The sequence below is a fragment of the Oncorhynchus kisutch genome, linkage group LG14 (genome assembly GCF_002021735.2).
Source record: "Oncorhynchus kisutch isolate 150728-3 linkage group LG14, Okis_V2, whole genome shotgun sequence".
Taxonomy (NCBI): Eukaryota; Metazoa; Chordata; class Actinopteri; order Salmoniformes; family Salmonidae; genus Oncorhynchus; species Oncorhynchus kisutch.
The window spans coordinates 6,799,349-6,822,214 of record NC_034187.2 but is presented as its reverse complement, the minus strand read 5'-3'; the positions used below and the strand labels follow the sequence as shown (position 1 = coordinate 6,822,214).

At 44.8% G+C, this 22,866-nt stretch overlaps 1 protein-coding gene across 1 annotated transcript in view; it reads right to left on the bottom strand.

Annotated features, from left to right (window-relative positions):
- Positions 1-22,866, bottom strand: part of LOC116353329 (angiopoietin-related protein 7) — a 41,695-nt gene that overhangs the window by 4,778 nt on the left and 14,051 nt on the right. The window contains exons 3-7 of the mRNA XM_031787729.1: positions 8,775-9,009; positions 6,386-6,523; positions 5,605-5,698; positions 4,526-4,648; positions 4,244-4,439 (exon numbers count right to left, since the gene is read on the bottom strand). Of these exons, the coding sequence (XP_031643589.1) occupies positions 4,244-4,439; positions 4,526-4,648; positions 5,605-5,698; positions 6,386-6,523; positions 8,775-9,009 (786 nt within the window). The remainder of the gene's footprint in view (positions 1-4,243; positions 4,440-4,525; positions 4,649-5,604; positions 5,699-6,385; positions 6,524-8,774; positions 9,010-22,866) is intronic.

The window sequence follows — 22,866 nt, the reverse complement described above, 5'->3', positions numbered from 1 at the left end:
CTGAAAAGGCAGCGTGCTAGCGGGAACCCCTCGACAACATTCCGCTGAAAAGGCAGCGTGCTAGCGGAAACCCCTCGACAACATTCCGCTGAAAAGGCAGCGTGCTAGCGGGAACCCCTCGACAACATTCCGCTGAAAAGGCAGCGTGCTAGCGGGAACCCCTCGACAACATTCCGCTGAAAAGGCAGCGTGCTAGCGGGAACCCCTCGACAACATTCCGCTGAAAAGGCAGCGTGCTAGCGGGAACCCCTCGACAACATTCCGCTGAAAAGGCAGCGTGCTAGCGGAAACCCCTCGACAACATTCCGCTGAAAAGGCAGCGTGCTAGCGGGAACCCCTCGACAACATTCCGCTGAAAAGGCAGCGTGCTAGCGGGAACCCCTCGACAACATTCCGCTGAAAAGGCAGCGTGCTAGCGGGAACCCCTCGACAACATTCCGCTGAAAAGGCAGCGTGCTAGCGGGAACCCCTCGACAACATTCCGCTGAAAAGGCAGCTTGCTAGCGGGAACCCCTCGACAACATTCCACTGAAAAGGCAGCGTGCTAGCGGGAACCCCTCGACAACATTCCGCTGAAAAGGCAGCGTGCGAAATTAAAAAATATTTGTTTGAAATATGTAACTTTCACTTTCAAGTCCAATACAGCAAATGATCTTTCATTTTTGAAATCGGACACAATGCGTAGATTAACAAGATGATCTTGTTAATCTACGCATTGTGTCCGATTTCAAAAATGCTTTACAGCTAAAGCACAACATATGATTATGTTAGGTCATAGCCAAGTCAAAAAAACAGCAGAAATATAGGTAAAACTAATCACTAACCTTTGATGATCTTCATCAGAAGACACTCATAGGACATCATGTTACACAATACATGTTCGATAATGTGCATATTTATATCCAAAATCTCAGTTTACATTGGCGCCTTACGTGCAGTAATGTTTTGATTCCAAAACATCAGGTGATTTTGCAGAAATACTCATAATAAACATTGATAAAAGATACAAGTGTTATTCACAGAATTAAAGATAGACTTCTCCTTAATGCAAACGCTGTGTCAGATTTTTAAAAAACTTTACGGAAAAAGCATAATCTGAGAACGGCACTCAGAACCAAAACAGCCAGAGGAATATCCGCCATTTTGGAATCAACAAAGTTAGAAACAACACCATAAATATTCCTCCCAGGAATCCCAGTTAACAATAAATGACTGATTTGTTCCATAAAGTTCCATCATTTATGTCCAAATAATAATGACATCTAGTGGAAGCTGTAGGAAGTACAGCTTTATCCATATCTCAATGTGTATTCGGTAGGCCAAGCTTTGAAAAACTACAAACCTCAGATGTCCCACTTCCTGGTTGGATTTTTCTCAGGTTTCCACCTGCCATATGAGTTATGTTATACTCACAGACATCATTCAAACAGTTTTAGAAACTTCAGAGTGTTTTCTATCCAATACTAATCATAATATGCTTATATTAGCATCTGGGACAGAGTAGGAGGCAGTTCACTCAGGGCAAACTATTCATCCAAAAGTGAAAATGCTGCCCCCTATCCCTAAAAGGTTAAGAACAAATTCTTATTTTTAATGATGGCCTAGTGGGTTAATGCCTTGTTCAGGGGCAGAACGACAGATTTGGACCTTTTCAGCTCTGGGATTCGATCTTGCAATCTTCCAGTTACTAGTCCAACACTAACCGCTAGGCTACCTGCCTCTAACAGCTAGGCTACCTGCCTCTAACCGCTAGGCTACCTGCCTCTAACCGCTAGGCTACCTGCCTCTAACCGCTAGGCTACCTGCCTCTAACGGCTAGGCTACCTGCCTCTAACGGCTAGGCTACCTGCCTCTAACTGCTAGGCTACCTGCCTCTAACCGCTAGGCTACCTGCCTCTAACGGCTAGGCTACCTGTCTCTAACCGCTAGGCTACCTGCCTCTAACTGCTAGGCTACCTGCCTCTACACACTAGGCTACCTGCCTCTAACCGCTAGGCTACCTGCCTCTAACGGCTAGGCTACCTGCCTCTAACTGCTAGGCTACCTGCCTCTAACCGCTAGGCTACCTGCCTCTAACCGCTAGGCTACCTGCCTCTAACCGCTAGGCTACCTGCCTCTAACCGCTAGGCTACCTGCCTCTAACCGCTAGGCTACCTGCCTCTAACTGCTAGGCTACCTGCCTCTAACCGCTAGGCTACCTGCCTCTAACCGCTAGGCTACCTGCCTCTAACCGCTAGGCTACCTGCCACCCCGTAAGCACACAGCCAAGACAACGCAGGAGTGGCTTTCCGACAAGTCTCTGTATATCCTTGAGTAGCCGAGCCAGAGCCCGGACATGAACCCAATCTAACATCTCTGGAGAGACCTAAAAATAACCTGACAGAGCTTGAGAGGATCAGCATAGACGAATGGGAGAACCTTCCCAAATACAGTTGTGCCAAGCTTGTAGCGTCATACCCAAGAAGAATCGAGTCTGTAATTGCTGCCAAAGGTGCTTCAACAAAGTACTGAGTAAAGGGTCTGAATACTTATGTAAATGGGATTTCAGTTTTTTATATATTTGCAAAAAAAAAAAAAAAAAACGGTTTGCTTTGTCATTATGGGGTGTTTAGATTGTTTTGTTTTTTCTCTCAATGTCTGTAACGTTCCAGCATGTATATCTCACTGGTCACCCCCAAAGCCAATTCCTCCTTTGGTCGTCTTTCCTTCCAGTTCTCTGCTGCCAATGACTGGAACTAATTGCAAAAATCTCTGAAGCTGGAGACTCACATCTCCTTCACTAGCTTTAAGCACCAGCTGTCAGAGCAGCTTACAGATCACTGCACCTGTACATAGCCCATGTGTAAACAGACCATCTATCTACCTACCTCATCCCCATACTGGTATTTATTTATTTTGCTCCTTTGCACCCCAGTATCTCTACCTGCACATTCATCTTCTGCCGATCTACCATTCCAGTGTTTAATTGCTATATTGTAATTACTTCGCCACCATGGCCTATTTATTTCCTTTAACTTACCTCATTTGCACTCACTGTATATAGACTTTTTGTTTTCTTTTGTTCTACTGTATTATTGACTGTATGTTTTGTTTATTCCATGTGTAACTCTGTGTTGTGTCGAATTGCTACGCTTTATCTTGGCCAGGTCGCAGTTGCAAACAAGAACTTGTTCTCAACTAACCTACCTGGTTAAATAAAGGTGTTCTCAACTAACCTACCTGGTTAAATAAAGGTGTTCTCAACTAGCCTACCTGGTTAAATAAAGGTGTTCTCAACTAACCTACCTGGTTAAATAAAGGTGTTCTCAACTAACCTACCTGGTTAAATAAAGGTGTTCTCAACTAGCCTACCTGGTTAAATAAAGGTGTTCTCAACTAGCCTACCTGGTTAAATAAAGGTGTTCTCAACTAGCCTACCTGGTTAAATAAAGGTGTTCTCAACTAGCCTACCTGGTTAAATAAAGGTGTTCTCAACTAGCCTACCTGGTTAAATAAAGGTGTTCTCAACTAGCCTACCTGGTTAAATAAAGGTGTTCTCAACTAGCCTACCTGGTTAAATAAAGGTGTTCTCAACTAGCCTACCTGGTTAAATAAAGGTGTTCTCAACTAGCCTACCTGGTTAAATAAAGGTGTTCTCAACTAACCTACCTGGTTAAATAAAGGTGTTCTCAACTAGCCTACCTGGTTAAATAAAGGTGTTCTCAACTAGCCTACCTGGTTAAATAAAGGTGTTCTCAACTAACCTACCTGGTTAAATAAAGGTGTTCTCAACTAGCCTACCTGGTTAAATAAAGGTGTTCTCAACTAGCCTACCTGGTTAAATAAAGGTGTTCTCAACTAACCTACCTGGTTAAATAAAGGTGTTCTCAACTAGCCTACCTGGTTAAATAAAGGTGTTCTCAACTAACCTACCTGGTTAAATAAAGGTGTTCTCAACTAGCCTACCTGGTTAAATAAAGGTGTTCTCAACTAACCTACCTGGTTAAATAAAGGTGTTCTCAACTAACCTACCTGGTTAAATAAAGGTGTTCTCAACTAGCCTACCTGGTTAAATAAAGGTGTTCTCAACTAGCCTACCTGGTTAAATAAAGGTGTTCTCAACTAGCCTACCTGGTTAAATAAAGGTGAAATAAAAAAATAAAACATAACAAAATGTGGAAAAAGTAAAATGGCCTGAATATTTTCTGTGTGTGTGTGTGTGTGTGTGTGTGTGTGTGTGTGTGTGTGTGTGTGTGTGCGCTACCTTGTAGTAGACTCCATTGAGGTTGGCATAGAAACACTGGTGGTACCACCAGCCAGCGTGTGAGATCTCAGCACAGATATCCCCCGTGTCTGGAGTACTGAAGTCCTGTTTATCATGGTACCAGCTAAACGAGTCCTCTACTGTCCCACTGTAGCCTGATACATGCAGCCGGTAGTGATTCTCCTCATCTTCAATACTACACACACACACACACACACACAGGAGAGTTAACACGCTCACACATGCAGGCAGGTAGGATAACGTGTGTGTGTTTTACTATACCTGAAGCTCTGGTAGAAGGCATGTTTGTGGTGATGTGTCCAGTCCTCCAGGTCTATCCTGAGGCTGTAGTCTCCCTGGGTGGACAGGTGGTGAATGTGTTCGTTCCCCAGCCAGTACTCAGACCTACAGAGGAGTCAGAGTTCTATTACAGGGGAGTCGGAGTTCTATTACAGGGGAGTCAGAGTTCTATTACAGGGGAGTCGGAGTTCTATTGCAGGGGAGTCAGAGTTCTATTACAGGGGAGTCAGAGTTCTATTACAGGGGAGTGGGAGTTCTATTACAGGGGAGTCGGAGTTCTATTACAGGGGAGTCAGAGTTCTATTACAGGGGAGTCGGAGTTCTATTGCAGGGGAGTCAGAGTTCTATTACAGGGGAGTCAGAGTTCTATTACAGGGGAGTGGGAGTTCTATTACAGGGGAGTCGGAGTTCTATTACAGGGGAGTCGGAGTTCTATTACAGGGGAGTCAGAGTTCTATTACAGGGGAGTCGGAGTTCTATTACAGGGGAGTCGGAGTTCTATTACAGGGGAGTCAGAGTTCTATTACAGGGGAGTCAGAGTTCTATTGCAGGGGAGTCGGAGTTCTATTATAGAGTCGGAGAACTAGAACTACAGGGAAGTCAGTCTCATACTCAGATCTCACAACTAAACCACAACAAACTTCATTCAAACTACATTTCACACACTTTTTGCAAAAATACTTTACAAACAATATATGCTATTTTGCTTTTTATCCAAAGTGACTTACACTCATGCTTGCATATATTTTACATATGGGTGGACCCAGGAGTCAAACCCACTATCCTGGCGTTGCAAACGCCAAGCTCTACCTACTGAGGTACGGAGGACCACCCATACATAAAAAGAAACAACAAACTAACAGTGAAACTAACAAAAATATAATCTCCAGTTTCCATTATTTTCCTCTAAAATCAGACACTGATTCAGACCTTGGAACACTAGTGAGTAGAATTCATAACTGGCTGGCCAATCAGTAATTACCAAACAAACTCGTTAACTGTGAATTAACTAATTAGATTAATCTAATTAACTTGCCAATGAATCAATTAATATGAAATACCTGAGCTCTCCAAATCCCTCCTTATAGTCTTGCCAGCCTCTATTGAAGTTCACCTTCCCATCCTGACGGCGCTGAAACACCGTCCAACCACCACCTGACACAGGAGAGAGGATGTCACACCCTGACCATAGTTTTCTTTGTATGTCTCTATGTTTTGGTTGGTCAGGGTGTGATCTGAGTGGGCATTCTATGTTGTGTGTCTAGTTTGTCTGTTTCTGTTTTTGGCCTGATATGGTTCTCAATCAGAGGCAGGTGTTAGTCATTGTCTCTGATTGGGAACCATATTTAGGTAGCCTGTTTGGTGTTGGGGTTTTGTGGGTGATTGTTTCCTGTCTTTGTGTTTGTTGCACCAGATAGGGCTGTTGCGGTTTGTCACGGTTCTTATTTTGTATTATACATTGTTCAAGGTATCATCTTTATTAAAAGATGTATAAAGATAATGCGTTTTGATCTGCCTCTCCTTCCCAGGAAGAATTCCGTAACAGAGGAGACACATACCTTGTTTGTCAGGACAACGTTAGCCATTACACCAATAGGTCTAGCCCTTGAAAAGGTCACTGATGTTGTACTAAGATTGCTTTACAGATTTGATAATAGGGTTACACAATTCTGTGAACTTTCCCAGAATTCCCTGGTTTTCCCAAAAATCCAGGTTGGAGGACTTCCTGTTTATTCCCTTGTAATTCCAGGAATCGTCCAACATGGTTTTCAGGAAAACTCAGGGAATTCTGGGGAAGTTCACAGAATTTTACAACCCTATTATCAAATGTGTGAGTCTTACCCTCTGTGTCCATGTCACAGTAGACTTCTACAGGATGGGAGCTCAGAGAGGGAACCACCGTGTAGACACCTGACCGATACACCCCGTTATAGTACAGTGATGCACAGTCTATTGGACAGTTTCTCACATGCTGCACCTCTGGAAGACACACACACACACACACACAGAGTTAATGAATACATTTTGAATTTAGAAAATAAAACACTATTGCAATGATTGTGTGTTTCCAGCAGCAGCATTGAGGAAGAATAGGTAAGAAAAAAAAGACCAGCTGTGAGTGTTTTTTTTAACAGATTAACCTGGTTTAATATTTAATCTGCTAATAGTCACACCTGGTGTTTAAAACTTCTTAGGGCTAGGCCCCTTTTTAAAAAATCAATTTCCGCCTGAATGATGGGCCCAAAGTAAACTGCCTGTTGCTCAGGCCCTGAAGCCAGGATATGCATATAATTGGTACCATTGGAAGGAAAACACTGAAGTTGTGGAAATGTTCAAATAATGTAGGAGAATATAACACAATAGATATGGTAGGAGAAAATCCAAAGAAAAACCAACCAGAATATTTTTTTGGGGGGGGGAAAAGAGACCATGCTCTTTCAATGGCAAGTATAAGGGCATACTGGAAACTAGCTCCCAGGATGCAATTCATATGGCTTCCACAGGGTGTCAGTAGTCTATGTTCAGAGTTTCAGGCTTGTACCTTCCAAAACGAACAAGAAATATCAGTTTTAGAACAAGGACACAGTCTTGGAATATGAAGACAGGACGCACCTGCTAAAATCAGTTTCCTATTGAATATGCTTCTATCCGTAAGAAATAGTATAGTTTCATTATATTTTAGATTATCTGAGGAGTAAATAGAAACATATTTTGACTTGTTGAAACAAAGTTTAGGGTAGATTTCCGGATTCCTTTCTCTGCATGTTGAACAAGCGAATTACTTAAATTGATGGCGCCAACTAAACTGACTTTTTGGTATATAAAGAAGGAGTTTATCTAACAAAATAACACTACATGTTATAGCTGGGACCATTTGGATGACAAATCAGAGGAAGATTTTCAAAAAGTAGGTGAATATTGAATCGCTATTTGTGAAAAATATTTAGATGTGGGGCGCCGTCCTCAAACAATCTCATGGCATGTATTCTCTGTAATGGCTACTGGAAATCAGACAGTGCAGTTAGATTAACAAGAATGTAAGCTTTCAGCTGATATAAGACACTTGTATGTACCTAAATGTTTAATATCCATAATATCTATGATTATGTATTTGAATTGCGTACCCTCCAGTTTCAACTGAAGTTGTCCCGCTAGCAGGACGCCTAGCCTTAAGAAGCTGTTTAACAGATTGTGGATTTTCCTTCCAATTGCAATATTTTGCAACTATAACTTCTATACTTTCATAAAATTTACAAAATTGGCAATATGATTGCGATGCCCCAAAACTGTCTTCGTGGTCAAATGCCGCATTGACGGAGCAGCCAGTATGGCAGTAGACACGTTCAATGAGGGAGCCACTGCTACAACAAATGTGATGAACAAATGGTGGCTTGACAGCACTTTGGTGACACTGGAGCAATCAGAGAGGAGTTGTGAGAGCTGCTTCATTGGAGTTTGCCAAGCGTAGGCGCAGGTCCCATGGCACAGTCAACAAAGTCACCAGCAACAACTCAAACAGGGCCTTACATATGGGGCAGGCATAGCTAATTCATGTTCTGCACATTTCAACAGCCATACAAAAGTGATATGAGAATTTGCCCAAAACTGCATATTTGCCCAACAGATCAGTATTCAAAGCATATGCTATATTGCTTGAAGGAAATGTATTAAACGTGCTAATGTATTGGTAAAAGGTGTATTTGATGTTCATTTGTCAGTTCTGAAGTGCTATATGAATAAGAGTTTAATTAATGTGACATAAATGTTCATATTTATGGAAAATTGCATTTTCTCAAAATGACATGTTCCGGGTACGCCAATTCATGTTTCTCAGTCTTCAAAGGACATGTAATTCCCATTATTCTACACACACGGTTCTTAGGGCGTATAGTCACACTTTTACAGAGGCTTTTGTTTTATATCTGGTGTCCTTTTATGTGTAAATATATGCAAAATATGCATGAAATAATTCCATGAAAATTACAATATTTTGTTAAACTGATGTGTAAAATTCTGACCATTGAGTGTATTATCACAATAATCAAAACATTCTGTCTTGAAGCAATGTGTCAAAAAACAGATTATCCTAATATGCAAATATGCCTCATTTGCATATTCTAATTTACAAAATAAATACAACTTGTAATACAATATATTATTGTATTTGTATATACTTTCATGGGTGTGTGTGTGTGTGTGTGTGTGTGTGTGTGTGTGCCTCTGTGTGCACCTGGGTGAAGGGCCTCCTGGGCACTGAGCAGAGGACTGGTCCTGACGATGTTGATCATGCAGCCGGGGTTGCGTTTAACTCGTTCCACTGTCATGGTTAGGTTCCGGACCTGAGTCTGCAGATCAAACAGGATGGAACTATGGGTGTGCAACAGGCTGTCAGCCTCAGCGTACTGTAGCTCCAACACTCTGAAACGCTCCTCTAAAGACTCGTTCACGTTGTTCCTCTCCTCACCCTAAGAGAGAGAGAGAGAGAGAGGGGGAGAGAGAGGAGTGGAGGGAGGGAGATTGGAAGAGAGGAGTGTGGGAGAGACAGAGAGATAGTTATCAGTAGGTTTTTGATAAATTGGATAACATATGATTTGTTGCTTGGTAAATAAAATAACTATCTCACGATAAATACAACATTGTTTTACCTACAACACTCAGAGTCAAAGTAGCATTTAAATAGATCAGGGAGAGAGGTAAGGAGGGAGGGGGGGAGAGAGGGAGGGAGGGAGGGTGGTGGGGTACAGCGGGAGAGAGGGTGGGAGGGGAGAGAAGGCGGTGGGGGAGAGAGGGAGGGAGGGAGGTGGGGGAGAGAGGGGAGAGAGGGAGGGAGGGGAGAGAGGGAGGGAGGGGAGAGAGGGGAGAGAGGGGAGAGAGGAAGGTGGGGGAGAGAGGGGAGAGAGGGCTGTGTGGTAGAGAGGGAGGGAGGTGGGGGAGAGTGGGATGGGAGGGAGGTGGGGGAGAGAGGGGAGAGAGGGAGGGGAGAGAGGAAGGTGGGGGAGAGAGGGGAGAGAGGGCTGTGTGGGAGAGAGGGAGGGAGGTGGGGGAGAGAGGGAGGGAGGGAGGTGGGGGAGAGAGGGGAGAGAGGGCCCGTGTGGGAGAGAGGGAGGGAGGTGGGGGAGAGAGGGAGGGAGGGAGGTGGGGGAGAGAGGGGAGAGAGGGATGTGGGGGAGAGAGGGAGGGAGGTGGGGGAGAGAGGGCTGTGGGGTAGAGAGGGAAGGAGGTGGGGGAGAGAGGGGAGGGTGGGAGGGAGGGGAGAGAGGGAGGGAGGGAGGTGGGGGAGAGAAGGGAAGGAGGTGGGGGAGAGAGGGGAGAGAGGGCTGTGGGGTAGAGAGGCAGGGAGGTGGGGGAGAGAGGGGAGAGAGGGCTGTGGGGTAGAGAGGGAGGGAGGTTGGGACACATGAGGGAGGGAAGGTAGAGAGAGAGGGAGAGCGGGGAGGGAAGGAGGTAGGGTAAAGATAGAGGGAGGTTGGGTAGAGAGGGAGGGAGGATAGAGAGGGATGAAGGTGGGTTAGAGAGGGAGAGGGAGGGTTGTGAACATTGTCATGTGTTGCTTAAAATGTTGTGCACGTCATGATTTTGGTCTTGGTCATGCTAGGACCGTGTCTCATATGACCACCTGCAGTGAGCAGGTCTTAAATACCTACCAGGATTTAAAGGTGTCTGCCTTGACTAAGATCACTTACAACAACAGGGGAAGAGTGGGGAGGGAGGGGAAGCTACCATTGGCATAAAGAGCTGAGTTGGATTCAAGACAGAGGGTGGGGTTGAAGAAGGGGGAGGGAGAGAGAGTGGGAGTAGGTGTAATTAATTAATTGGACTTACAGTGAGCTCCAGAAGTATTGGGACAGTGACACATGTTTGGTTGTTTTGGCTCTGTATTCCAGCTCTTTGGATTTGAAATTAGACAATGACTATGAGGTTAAAGTGCAGACTGACATCTTTAATTTGAGGGGAACTTTCACTGTTTAGAACTGCTTAGAAATTACAGCACTTTTTGTGGATAGTCTCCCCTATTTTATGTGACAAATTCACTTATATGTGAATTAAAGTGGTAAAAAGTTAAGCATTTCGTCCCATATATATATATATATATATATATATTTGACAGTACCAGTCAAAGGTTTGGACATACCTACTCATTCCATGTTTTTTCTTTATTTTGACTATTTTCTACATTGTAGAATAATTGTGAAGGCATCAAAACTATGAAATCACGTAGTAGCCAAAAAAGTGTTAAACAAATCAAAATATTTTATATTTGAGATTCTGAGAAAGGCTGTGAGGGCAATATGTAACGCTTATTAAAGAGCAGTGATACTATCAAGAGTAGTGACACTAGCCAGAGCAGTGACACTAGCCAGAGCAGTGAAACTGTCAAGAGCAGTGACACTAGCCAGAGCAGTGACACTAGCCAGAGCAGTGAAACTATCAAGAGCAGTGACACTAGCCAGAGCAGTGATACTAGCCAGAGCAGTGACACTAGCCAGAGCAGTGATACTAGCCAGAGCAGTGACACTGTCCAGAGCAGTGAAACTATCAAGAGCAGTGACACTAGCCAGAGCAGTGATACTAGCCAGAGCAGTGACACTATCCAGAGCAGTGAAACTATCAAGAGCAGTGACACTAGCCAGAGCAGTGATACTAGCCAGAGCAGTGACACTATCCAGAGCAGTGAAACTATCAAGAGCAATGACACTAGCCAGAGCAGTGAAACTATCAAGAGCAGTGACACTAGCCAGAGCAATGAAACTGTCAAGAGCAGTGACACTATCAAGAGCAATGACACTAGCCAGAGCAGTGAAACTAGCCAGAGCAGTGAAACTAGCCAGAGCAGTGAAACTATCAAGAGCAGTGACACTAGCCAGAGCAGTGAAACTATCAAGAGCAGTGACACTAGCCAGAGCAGTGACACTAGCCAGATCAGTGAAACTATTAAGAGCAGTGACACTAGCCAGAGCAGTGATACTATCAAGAGCAGTGACACTAGCCAGAGCAGTGACACTAGCCAGAGCAGTGATACTATCAAAAGCAGTGACACTAGCCAGAGCAGTGAAACTATCAAGAGCAGTGACACTAGCCAGAGCAGTGAAACTATCAAGAGCAGTGACACTAGCCTGAGCAGTGAAACTATCAAGAGCAGTGACACTAGCCAGAGCAGTGACACTAGCCAGAGCAGTGATACTATCAAGAGCAGTGACACTAGCCAGAGCAGTGATACTAGCCAGAGCAGTGATACTATCAAGAGCAGTGATACTAGCCAGAGCAGTGAAACTATCAAGAGCAGTGACACTAGCCAGAGCAGTGACACTAGCCAGAGCAGTGATACTATCAAGAGCAGTGATACTAGCCAGAGCAGTGAAACTATCAAGAGCAGAGACACTAGCCAGAGCAGTGAAATTATCAAGAGCAGTGACACTAGCCAGAGCAGTGACACTATCCAGAGCAGTGAAACTATCAAGAGCAGTGACACTAGCCAGAGCAGTGATACTATCAAGAGCAGTGACACTAGCCAGAGCAGTGACACTAGCCAGAGCAGTGATATGAGCCTGAGCAGTGAAACTATCAAGAGCAGTGACACTAGCCAGAGCAGTGACACTAGCCAGAGCAGTGAAACTGTCAAGAGCAGTGACACTATCAAGAGCAATGACACTAGCCAGAGCAGTGAAACTATCAAGAGCAGTGATACTAGCCAGAGCAGTGATACTAGCCAGAGCAGTGACACTAGCCAGAGCAGTGATACTATCAAGAGCAGTGATACTAGCCAGAGCAGTGAAACTATCAAGAGCAGTGACACTACCCAGAGCAGTGATACTATCAAGAGCAGTGACACTAGCCAGAGCAGTGACACTAGCCAGAGCAGTGATATGAGCCTGAGCAGTGAAACTATCAAGAGCAGTGACACTAGCCAGAGCAGTGACACTAGCCAGAGCAGTGATACTATCAAGAGCAGTGACACTAGCCAGAGCAGTGATACTAGCCAGAGCAGTGACACTAGCCAGAGCAGTGACACTAGCCAGAGCAGTGATACTATCAAGAGCAGTGACACTAGCCAGAGCAGTGAAATTATCAAGAGCAGTGACACTAGCCAGAGCAGTGACACTAGCCAGAGCAGTGATACTATCAAGAGCAGTGACACTAGCCAGAGCAGTGATACTAGCCAGAGCAGTGACACTAGCCAGAGCAGTGACACTAGCCAGAGCAGTGATACTATCAAGAGCAGTGACACTATCAAGAGCAATGACACTAGCCAGAGCAGTGAAACTATCAAGAGCAGTGATACTAGCCAGAGCAGTGATACTAGCCAGAGCAGTGACACTAGCCAGAGCAGTGATACTATCAAGAGCAGTGATACTAGCCAGAGCAGTGAAACTATCAAGAGCAGTGACACTACCCAGAGCAGTGATACTATCAAGAGCAGTGACACTAGCCAGAGCAGTGACACTAGCCAGAGCAGTGATATGAGCCTGAGCAGTGAAACTATCAAGAGCAGTGACACTAGCCAGAGCAGTGACACTAGCCAGAGCAGTGATACTATCAAGAGCAGTGACACTAGCCAGAGCAGTGATACTAGCCAGAGCAGTGACACTAGCCAGAGCAGTGACACTAGCCAGAGCAGTGATACTATGAAGAGCAGTGACACTAGCCAGAGCAGTGAAATTATCAAGAGCAGTGACACTAGCCAGAGCAGTGACACTAGCCAGAGCAGTGATACTATCAAGAGCAGTGACACTAGCCAGAGCAGTGATACTAGCCAGAGCAGTGACACTAGCCAGAGCAGTGACACTAGCCAGAGCAGTGATACTATCAAGAGCAGTGACACTAGCCAGAGCAGTGACACTAGCCAGAGCAGTGATACTATCTAGAGAAGTGATACTAGCCAGAGCAGTGATACTAGTCAGAGCAGTGATACTAGTCAGGGCAGTGATACTATCAAGAGCAGTGACACTAGCCAGAGCAGTGATACTAGCCAGAGCAGTGACACTAGCCAGAGCAGTGACACTAGCCAGAGCAGTGACACTAGCCAGAGCAGTGATACTATCTAGAGAAGTGATACTAGCCAGAGCAGTGATACTAGTCAGAGCAGTGATACTAGTCAGGGCAGTGATACTATCAAGAGCAGTGATACTAGCCAGAGCAGTGAAACTATCAAGAGCAGTGAAACTATCAAGAGCAGTGAAACTATCAAGAGCAGTCTTTTTTCCTCATATTTGAGATTCTTCAAAGTAGCCACCCTTTTGCCTTGATGACAGCTTTGCACACTCTTGACATTCTCTCAACAAACTTCATGAGGTGGAATGCATTTCAATGAAAAGGTGTGCCTCTTAATGCATTTGAGCCAATCAGTTGTGTTGTGACAAGGTAGGGGTGGTATACAGGAGATATAAATCCATATTATGCCCTATAAACAGCCCTATAAATCCATATTATGGCAAGAACAGCTCAAATAAGCAAAGAGAAATGACAGTCCATCATTACTTTAAGACATGAAGGTCAGTCAATCCTGAACATTTCAATAACATTCAACGTTTCTTGAAGTGCAGTCACAAAAACCATCGAGCTCTATGATGAAAGTGGCTCTCACGAGGACCGCCACAGGAAAGGAAGACCCAGAGTTACCTCTGCTGCAGAGGATAAGTTCATTAGCATTACCAGCCCAAATCAATGCTTCACAGAGTTCAAGTCACAGACACACCTCAACATCAACTGTTCAGAGGAGACTGCGTGAATCAGGCCTTCATGGTCGAATTGCTGCAAAGAAACCACTACTAAAGGACACCAATAAGAGGAAGAGACTTGCTTGAGCCAAGAAACACGAGCAATGGACATTAGACCAGTGGAAATATGTCCTTTGGTCTGATGAGTGTAAATTTGAGATTTTTGGTTCCAACCACTGAGTCTTTGTGAAACGCAGAGTAGGTGAACGGATGATCTCTGCACGTGTGGTTCCCACCGTGAAGCATGGAGGAGGAGGTGTGCAGGTACTTTGCTGGTGACACTGTTGGTAATTTATTTAGGATTCAAGGCACACTTAACCAACATGGCTACCACAGCATTCTAGAGCCATTCGCCATTCCGTCTGGTTTGCGCTTAGTGGGACTATCATTTGTTTTCAACAGGACAAAATGACCCAACACACCTCCAGGCTGTGTAAGGGCTATTTGACCAAGAAGGAGAGTGATGGAGAGCTGCATCAGATGACCTGGCCTCCACAATCACCTGGCCTCAACCCAATTGAGATTGTTTGGGATGAGTTGGACAGCAGAGTAAAGGAAAAGCAGCCAACAAGTGCTCAGCAAATGTGGGAACTCCTTCAAGACTTTTGGAAAAGCATTGCAGGTGAAGCTGGTTGAGAAAATGCCAAGAGTGTGCAAAGCTGTCATTAAGGCAAAGTGTGACTACTTTGAAGAATCAACATTTTTTGATATATTTTGATTTGTTTACCACTTTTCTTGGTTACTACATGATTCCATATGTGTTATTTCATAGTTTTGATGTCTTCACTATTATTCAACAATGTAGAAAATAGTAAAAAAAAAGAAAACTCCTTGAATGAGCAGGTGTGTCCAAACTTTTGACTGGCACTGCGACTCTTCAAATTTGTTGGATGCAGTTGCTGCTCATTTAGGTTGTATTTCAGATTATTTTGTGCCCAATAGAAATGAATGCTAAATAATGTATTGTGCATTTTGGAGTCACTTTTATTGTAAATAAGGATAGAATATGTTTCTAAACACGTCTACATGAATGTGGATGCAACCATGGTAATGGGTAATCTTGAATGAATCGTGAATAATGATGAATGAGAAAGTTACAGACACAAATAACATACCCTCAAGATATGCTAAACCTCTCACCATTACAATAACAGGGGAGGTTAGCATTTCATATCATACCCCCAAGACATGCTAATCTCTCACCATTACAATAACAGGGGAGGTTAGCATTCCATATCATACCCCCAAGACATGCTAACCTCTCACCATTACAATAACAGGGGGGGTTAGCATTTCATATCATACCCCTAAAACATGCTAACCTCTCACCATTACAATAACAGGGGAGGTTAGCATTCCATATCATACCCCCAAGACATGCTAATCCTCTCACCATTACAATAACAGGGGAGGTTAGCATTTTTAGAGGGATCTGATATTTGTGATTCTGTAACTTTCTCACTCATCATTATGCATGATTCATACAGGACTATCCGTAATCATGGTAGCAGTGTTTAGAAACATATCCTGTCCTTCCCTCTCAATACTTTTTCTCCCCTAAAATGTACAAAAAAAGTGCTGTAATTTCTAAACTGTTCACCTGATATGGATGAAAATACCCTCAAATTGGCAACTAATTTGCGCCAGAACGCTCACCACATATCAGCTACCAGGTGGACAGATGGACAGGTGAGGAGTGATATGTTGTCAATTAGGAATTAGGGGACGATTAGGTTGGGAATTTAGCCAGAAAGGCAGGGTTAAAACCTCTTACGATGAGTGCCATGGGATTTTGAATGACCACAAGAGATTCAGGACACCCATTTTAACATCCCATCCAAAAGACAACACCCTACGCAGGGCAATGTCCCCAATACTGACCTGGGACATTGGGATTTGATCTGAAAACCAGAGAAAGAGTGCCCCCTACTGGCCCTGCAACACTACTTCCAGGACCAACCCTACTTAGCTTTAGAGGCAAGCCAGCAGTGGGAGAGAGAGATCAAATCAAATCCCTTTTCATTGGTCACATGGATAGCAGATGATAATGCAAGTTTAGTGAAATGCTTGTGCTTCTAGTTCCGACAGAGCAGTAATATCTAATAAGTAATCTAACAATTCCCCAACAACTACCTAATACACACACATCTAAAGGGGTGAATGAGAATATGTACATATAAATATATGGATGAGCGATGGCCGAGCGGCATAAGCAAGGTGCAATAGATGGTATAAAATACAGTATATACATGTGAGATGAGTAATGTAAGATATGTAAACATTATTAAAGTGGCATTGTTTAAAGTGACTAGTGATCCATTTGTTAAAGTGGCCAGTGATTGGGTCTCCTGTTTTGGGTCGGCTACTGGGATTAGATCCATTGTCCTGGGTGGTGGTCCGAACAGAGGATCCGCTTCAGGAAAGTCTTATTCCTGGTCGTAATGTTGGTAAATTGACACCGCTATTATATCCAATAGTTCTTCCCGGCTCTATGTAATAAGTCTTAAGATTTACTGGGGTAACAATGCAAGAAATAAAACATTAAAGAAACGAAATACTAGATAGTTTCCTAAGGACTCAAAGTGAGGAGACCATCTCATGACAGACAGGAAAGAGAGAGAGTAGAGGGAGAGAGAGGGAAGGAGAGACCAAGAGGAGGGAGAGAGAGGGAAGGAGAGAGAGAGAGAGAGGGTAAAGTGAGAGAGAGGAGAGAGAGTAAAGGGGGAGAGAGAGAGGGTAGAGAGAGGAGAGAGAGAGAGGGTAGAGCAAGAGTGAGGGAAGGAAGGAGAGAGAGAGAAATAGGTTATTGTCTTTGGCCCTACCACCCACAGCACTGTAAGAACTAAACTGTGGCTTGTCCTAGGGATAGATTCAGTAAGCTCCACCTCGGGGAAGGGTGTCTAAAAAAGTGTGGAGATCTTTCCACTACCTTATATCTCCCACTGCTGATGTATGTAGCCTGTACGTCCTGCAATACTGTATGTAGCCTGTACGTCCTGCCATACTGTATGTAGCCTGTACGTCCTGCCATACTGTATGTAGCCTGTACGTCCTGCCATACTGTATGTAGCCTGTACGTCCTGCCATACTGTATGTAGCCTGTACGTCCTGCCATACTGTAAGTAACCTGTACTTCCTGCTGCTGCTATAGCCTGTACGTCCTGCCTTAATGTATGTAGCCTGTACTTCCTGCTGTACTGTATGTAGCCTGTACTTCCTGCTGCTGTAGCTGTACTTCCTGCTGTACTGTATGTAGCCTGTACTTCCTGCCATACTGTATGTAGCCTGTACTTCCTGCTGCTGTAGCCTGTACTTCCTGCTGTACTGTATGTAGCCTGTACTTCCTGCCATACTGTATGTAGCCTGTACTTCCTGCCATACTGTATGTAGCCTGTACTTCCTGCTGTACTGTATGTAGCATGTACTTCCTGCTGTACTGTATGTAACCTGTACTTCCTGCCATACAGTATGTAGTCTGTACTTCCTGCTGTAATGTATGTAGCTTGTACTTCCTGCTGTACTGTATGTAGCCTGTACTTCCTGTTGTACTGTATGTAGCCCGTACTTCCTGCTTCTGATATAGCCTGTACTTCCTGCTGCTGCTGTAGCCTGTACTTCCTGCTGTACTGTATGTAGCTTGTACTTCCTGCTGTACTGTATATAGCCTGTACTTCCTGCTGTACTGTATGTAGCCTGTACTTCCTGCTGTACTGTATGTAGCATGTACTTCCTGCTGTACTGTATGTAGCCTGTACTTCCTGCCATACAGTATGTAGCCTGTACTTCCTGCTGTACTGTATGTAGCCTGTACTTCCTGCCATACTGTATGTAGCATGTACTTCCTGCTGCTGCTGTAGCCTGTACTTCCTGCTGTACTCTATGTAGCCTGTACTTCCTGCTGTACTGTATGTAGCATGTACTTCCTGCTGCTGCTGTAGCCTGTACTTCCTGCTGTACTGTATGTAGCCTGTACTTCCTGCTGTACTGTATGTAGCCTGTACTTCCTGCTGTACTGTATGTAGCCTGTACTTCCTGCTGTACTTCCTGCTGCTGTAGCCTGTACTTCCTGCTGTACTGTATGTAGCCTGTACTTCCTGCCATACTGTATGTAGCCTGTACTTCCTGCCATACTGTATGTAGCCTGTACTTCCTGCCATACTGTATGTAGCCTGTACTTCCTGCTGCTGCTGTAGCCTGTACTTCCTGCTGTACTGTATGTAGCCTGTACTTCCTGCTGTACTGTATGTAGCCTGTACTTCCTGCTGTACTGTATGTAGCCTGTACTTCCTGCTGTACTTCCTGCTGCTGTAGCCTGTACTTCCTGCTGTACTGTATGTAGCCTGTACTTCCTGCCATACTGTATGTAGCCTGTACTTCCTGCCATACTGTATGTAGCCTGTACTTCCTGCCATACTGTATGTAGCCTGTACTTCCTGCTGCTGCTGTAGCCTGTACGTCCTGCTGTACTGTATGTAGCCTGTACTTCCTGCCATACGGTCTGTAGCCTGTACTTCCTGCTGCTGCTGTAGCCTGTACTTCCTGCTGTACTGTATGTAGCTTGTACTTCCTGCTGTACTGTATATAGCCTGTACTTCCTGCTGTACTGTATGTAGCCTGTACTTCCTGCTGTACTGTATTTAGCCTGTACTTCCTGCTGTACTGTATGTAGCCCGTACTTCCTGCTGCTGATATAGCCTGTACTTCCTGCTGCTGATAAAGCCTGTACTTCCTATTGTACTGTATGTAGCCCGTACTTCCTGCTTCTGATATAGCCTGTACTTCCTGCTGCTGATATAGCCTGTACCTTTTGCTGTTGATATAGCCTGTACTTCCTGCTGCTGATATAGCCTGTACTTCCTGCTGTACGGTATGTAGCCTGTACTTCCTGCTGCTGATATAGCCTGTACCTCTTGCTGCTGATATAGCCTGTACTTCCTGCTGTACTGTGTGTGGCCAGTACTTCCTGCTGCTGATATAGCCTGTACTTCCTGCTGCTGATATAGCCTGTACTTCCTGCTGATGATATAGCCTGTACCTCTTGCTGCTGATATAGCCTGTACTTCCTGCTGTACTGTATGTAGCCTGTACTTCCTGCTGCTGATATAGCCTTTACTTCCTGCTGCTGATATAGCCTGTACTTCCTGCTGTACTGTGTGTAGCCCGTACTTCCTGCTGCTGATATAGCCTGTACTTCCTGCTGTACTGTATGTAGCCTGTACTTCCTGCTGTACTTCCTGCTGCTGTAGCCTGTACTTCCTGCTGTACTGTATGTAGCCTGTACTTCCTGCCATACTGTATGTAGCCTGTACTTCCTGCCATACTGTATGTAGCCTGTACTTCCTGCCATACTGTATGTAGCCTGTACTTCCTGCTGCTGCTGTAGCCTGTACTTCCTGCTGTACTGTATGTAGCCTGTACTTCCTGCTGTACTGTATGTAGCCTGTACTTCCTGCTGTACTGTATGTAGCATGTACTTCCTGCTGCTGCTGTAGCCTGTACGTCCTGCTGTACTGTATGTAGCCTGTACTTCCTGCCATACGGTCTGTAGCCTGTACTTCCTGCTGCTGCTGTAGCCTGTACTTCCTGCTGTACTGTATGTAGCTTGTACTTCCTGCTGTACTGTATATAGCCTGTACTTCCTGCTGTACTGTATGTAGCCTGTACTTCCTGCTGTACTGTATTTAGCCTGTACTTCCTGCTGTACTGTATGTAGCCCGTACTTCCTGCTGCTGATATAGCCTGTACTTCCTGCTGCTGATAAAGCCTGTACTTCCTATTGTACTGTATGTAGCCCGTACTTCCTGCTTCTGATATAGCCTGTACTTCCTGCTGCTGATATAGCCTGTACCTCTTGCTGTTGATATAGCCTGTACTTCCTGCTGCTGATATAGCCTGTACCTCTTGCTGCTGATATAGCCTGTACTTCCTGCTGTACTGTGTGTAGCCTGTACTTCCTGCTGCTGATATAGCCTGTACTTCCTGCTGCTGATATAGCCTGTACTTCCTGCTGATGATATAGCCTGTACCTCTTGCTGCTGATATAGCCTGTACTTCCTGCTGTACTGTATGTAGCCTGTACTTCCTGCTGCTGATATAGCCTTTACTTCCTGCTGCTGATATAGCCTGTACTTCCTGCTGTACTGTATATAGCCCGTACTTCCTGCTGCTGATATAGCCTGTACTTCCTGCTGTACTGTATGTAGCCTGTACTTCCTGCTGTACTGTGTGTAGCCCGTACTTGCTGCTGCTGATATAGCCTGTACTTCCTGCTGTACTCTATGTAGCCTGTACCTCTTGCTGCTGATATAGCCTGTACTTCCTGCTGCTGATATAGCCTGTACCTCTTGCTGCTGATATAGCCTGTACTTATTGCTGTTGATAAAGCCTGTACTTTCTGCTGTACTGTATGTAGCCTGTACTACCTGCCATACTGTATGTAGCCTGTACTTCCTGCTGTACTGTATGTAGCCTGTACTTCCTGCTGTACTGTATATAGCCTGCACTTCTTGCTGTTGATATAGCCTGTACTTCCTGCTGTACTGTATGTAGCCTGTACTTCCTGCTGTACTGTATATAGCCTGTACTTCTTGCTGTTGATATAGCCTGTACTTCCTGTTGTACTGTATGTAGCCTGTACTTCCTGCTGCTTATATAGCCTGTACTTCCTGCTTCTGATATAGCCTGTACTTCCTGCAGCTGATATAGCCTGTACCTCTTGCTGTTGATATAGCCTGTACTTCCTGCTGCTGATATAGCCTGTACTTCCTGATGTACGGTATGTAGCCTGTACTTCCTGCTGCTGATATAGCCTGTACTTCCTGCTGATGATATAGCCTGTACCTCTTGCTGCTGATATAGCCTGTACCTCTTGCTGCTGATATAGCCTGTACTTCCTGCTGTACTGTATGTAGCCTGTACTTCCTGCTGCTGATATAGCCTGTACTTCCTGCTGCTGATATAACCCGTACTTCCTGCTGCTGATATAGCCTGTACTTCCTGCTGTACTGTATGTAGCCTGTACTTCCTGCTGCTGATATAGCCTGTACTTCCTGCTGTACTGTATGTAGGCTGTACTACCTGCCATACTGTATGTAGCCTGTACTTCCTGCTGTACTGTATGTAGCCTGTACTTCCTGCTGTACTGTATATAGCCTGTACTTCCTGCTGTACTGTATGTAGCCTGTACTTCCTGCTGCTTATATAGCCTGTACTTCCTGCTGCTGATAAAGCCTGTACTTCCTGTTGTACTGTATGTAGCCCATACTTCCTGCTTCTGATATAGCCTGTACTTCCTGCTGCTGATATAGCCTGTACCTCTTGCTGTTGATATAGCCTGTACTTCCTGCTGTACTGTATGTAGCCTGTACTTCCTGCTGCTGATATAGCCTGTACTTCCTGCTGCTGATATAGCCCGTACTTCCTGCTGCTGATATAGCCTGTACTTCCTGCTGTACTGTATGTAGCCTGTACTTCCTGCTGTACTGTGTGTAGCCCGTACTTCCTGCTGCTGATATAGCCTGTACTTCCTGCTGTACTGTATGTAGCCTGTACTTCCTGCTGTACTGTATGTAGCCTGTACTTCCTGCTGTACTGTATGTAGCCTGTACTTCCTGCCATACTGTATGTAGCCTGTACTTCCTGCTGTACTGTATGTAGCCTGTACTTCCTGCTGTACTTCCTGCTGCTGTAGCCTGTACTTCCTGCTGTACTGTATGTAGCCTGTACTTCCTGCCATACTGTATGTAGCCTGTACTTCCTGCCATACTGTATGTAGCCTGTACTTCCTTCTGCTGCTGTAGCCTGTACGTCCTGCTGTACTGTATGTAGCCTGTACGTCCTGCTGTACTGTATGTAGCCTGTACTTCCTGCCATACTGTATGTAGCCTGTACTTCCTGCTGTACTCCCTGCTGCTGTAGCCTGTACTTCCTGCCATACTGTATGTAGCCTGTACTTCCTTCTGCTGCTGTAGCCTGTACTTCCTGTTGTACTGTATGTAGCCTGTACTTCCTGCTGTACTGTATGTAGCCTGTACCTCCTGCTGTACTGTATGTAGCCTGTACTTCCTGCCATACGGTTTGTAGCCTGTACTTCCTGCTGCTGTAGCCTGTACTTCCTGCTGTACTGTATGTAGCTTGCACTTCCTGCTGTACTGTATGTAGCTTGTACTTCCTGCTGTACTGTATATAGCCTGTACTTCCTGCTGTACTGTATGTAGCCTGTACTTCCTGCTGTACTGTATTTAGCCTGTACTTCCTGCTGTACTGTATGTAGCCCGTACTTCCTGCTGCTGATATAGCCTGTACTTCCTGCTGCTGATAAAGCCTGTACTTCCTATTGTACTGTATGTAGCCCGTACTTCCTGCTTCTGATATAGCCTGTACTTCCTGCTGCTGATATAGCCTGTACCTTTTGCTGTTGATATAGCCTGTACTTCCTGCTGCTGATATAGCCTGTACTTCCTGCTGTACGGTATGTAGCCTGTACTTCCTGCTGCTGATATAGCCTGTACCTCTTGCTGCTGATATAGCCTGTACTTCCTGCTGTACTGTGTGTGGCCAGTACTTCCTGCTGCTGATATAGCCTGTACTTCCTGCTGCTGATATAGC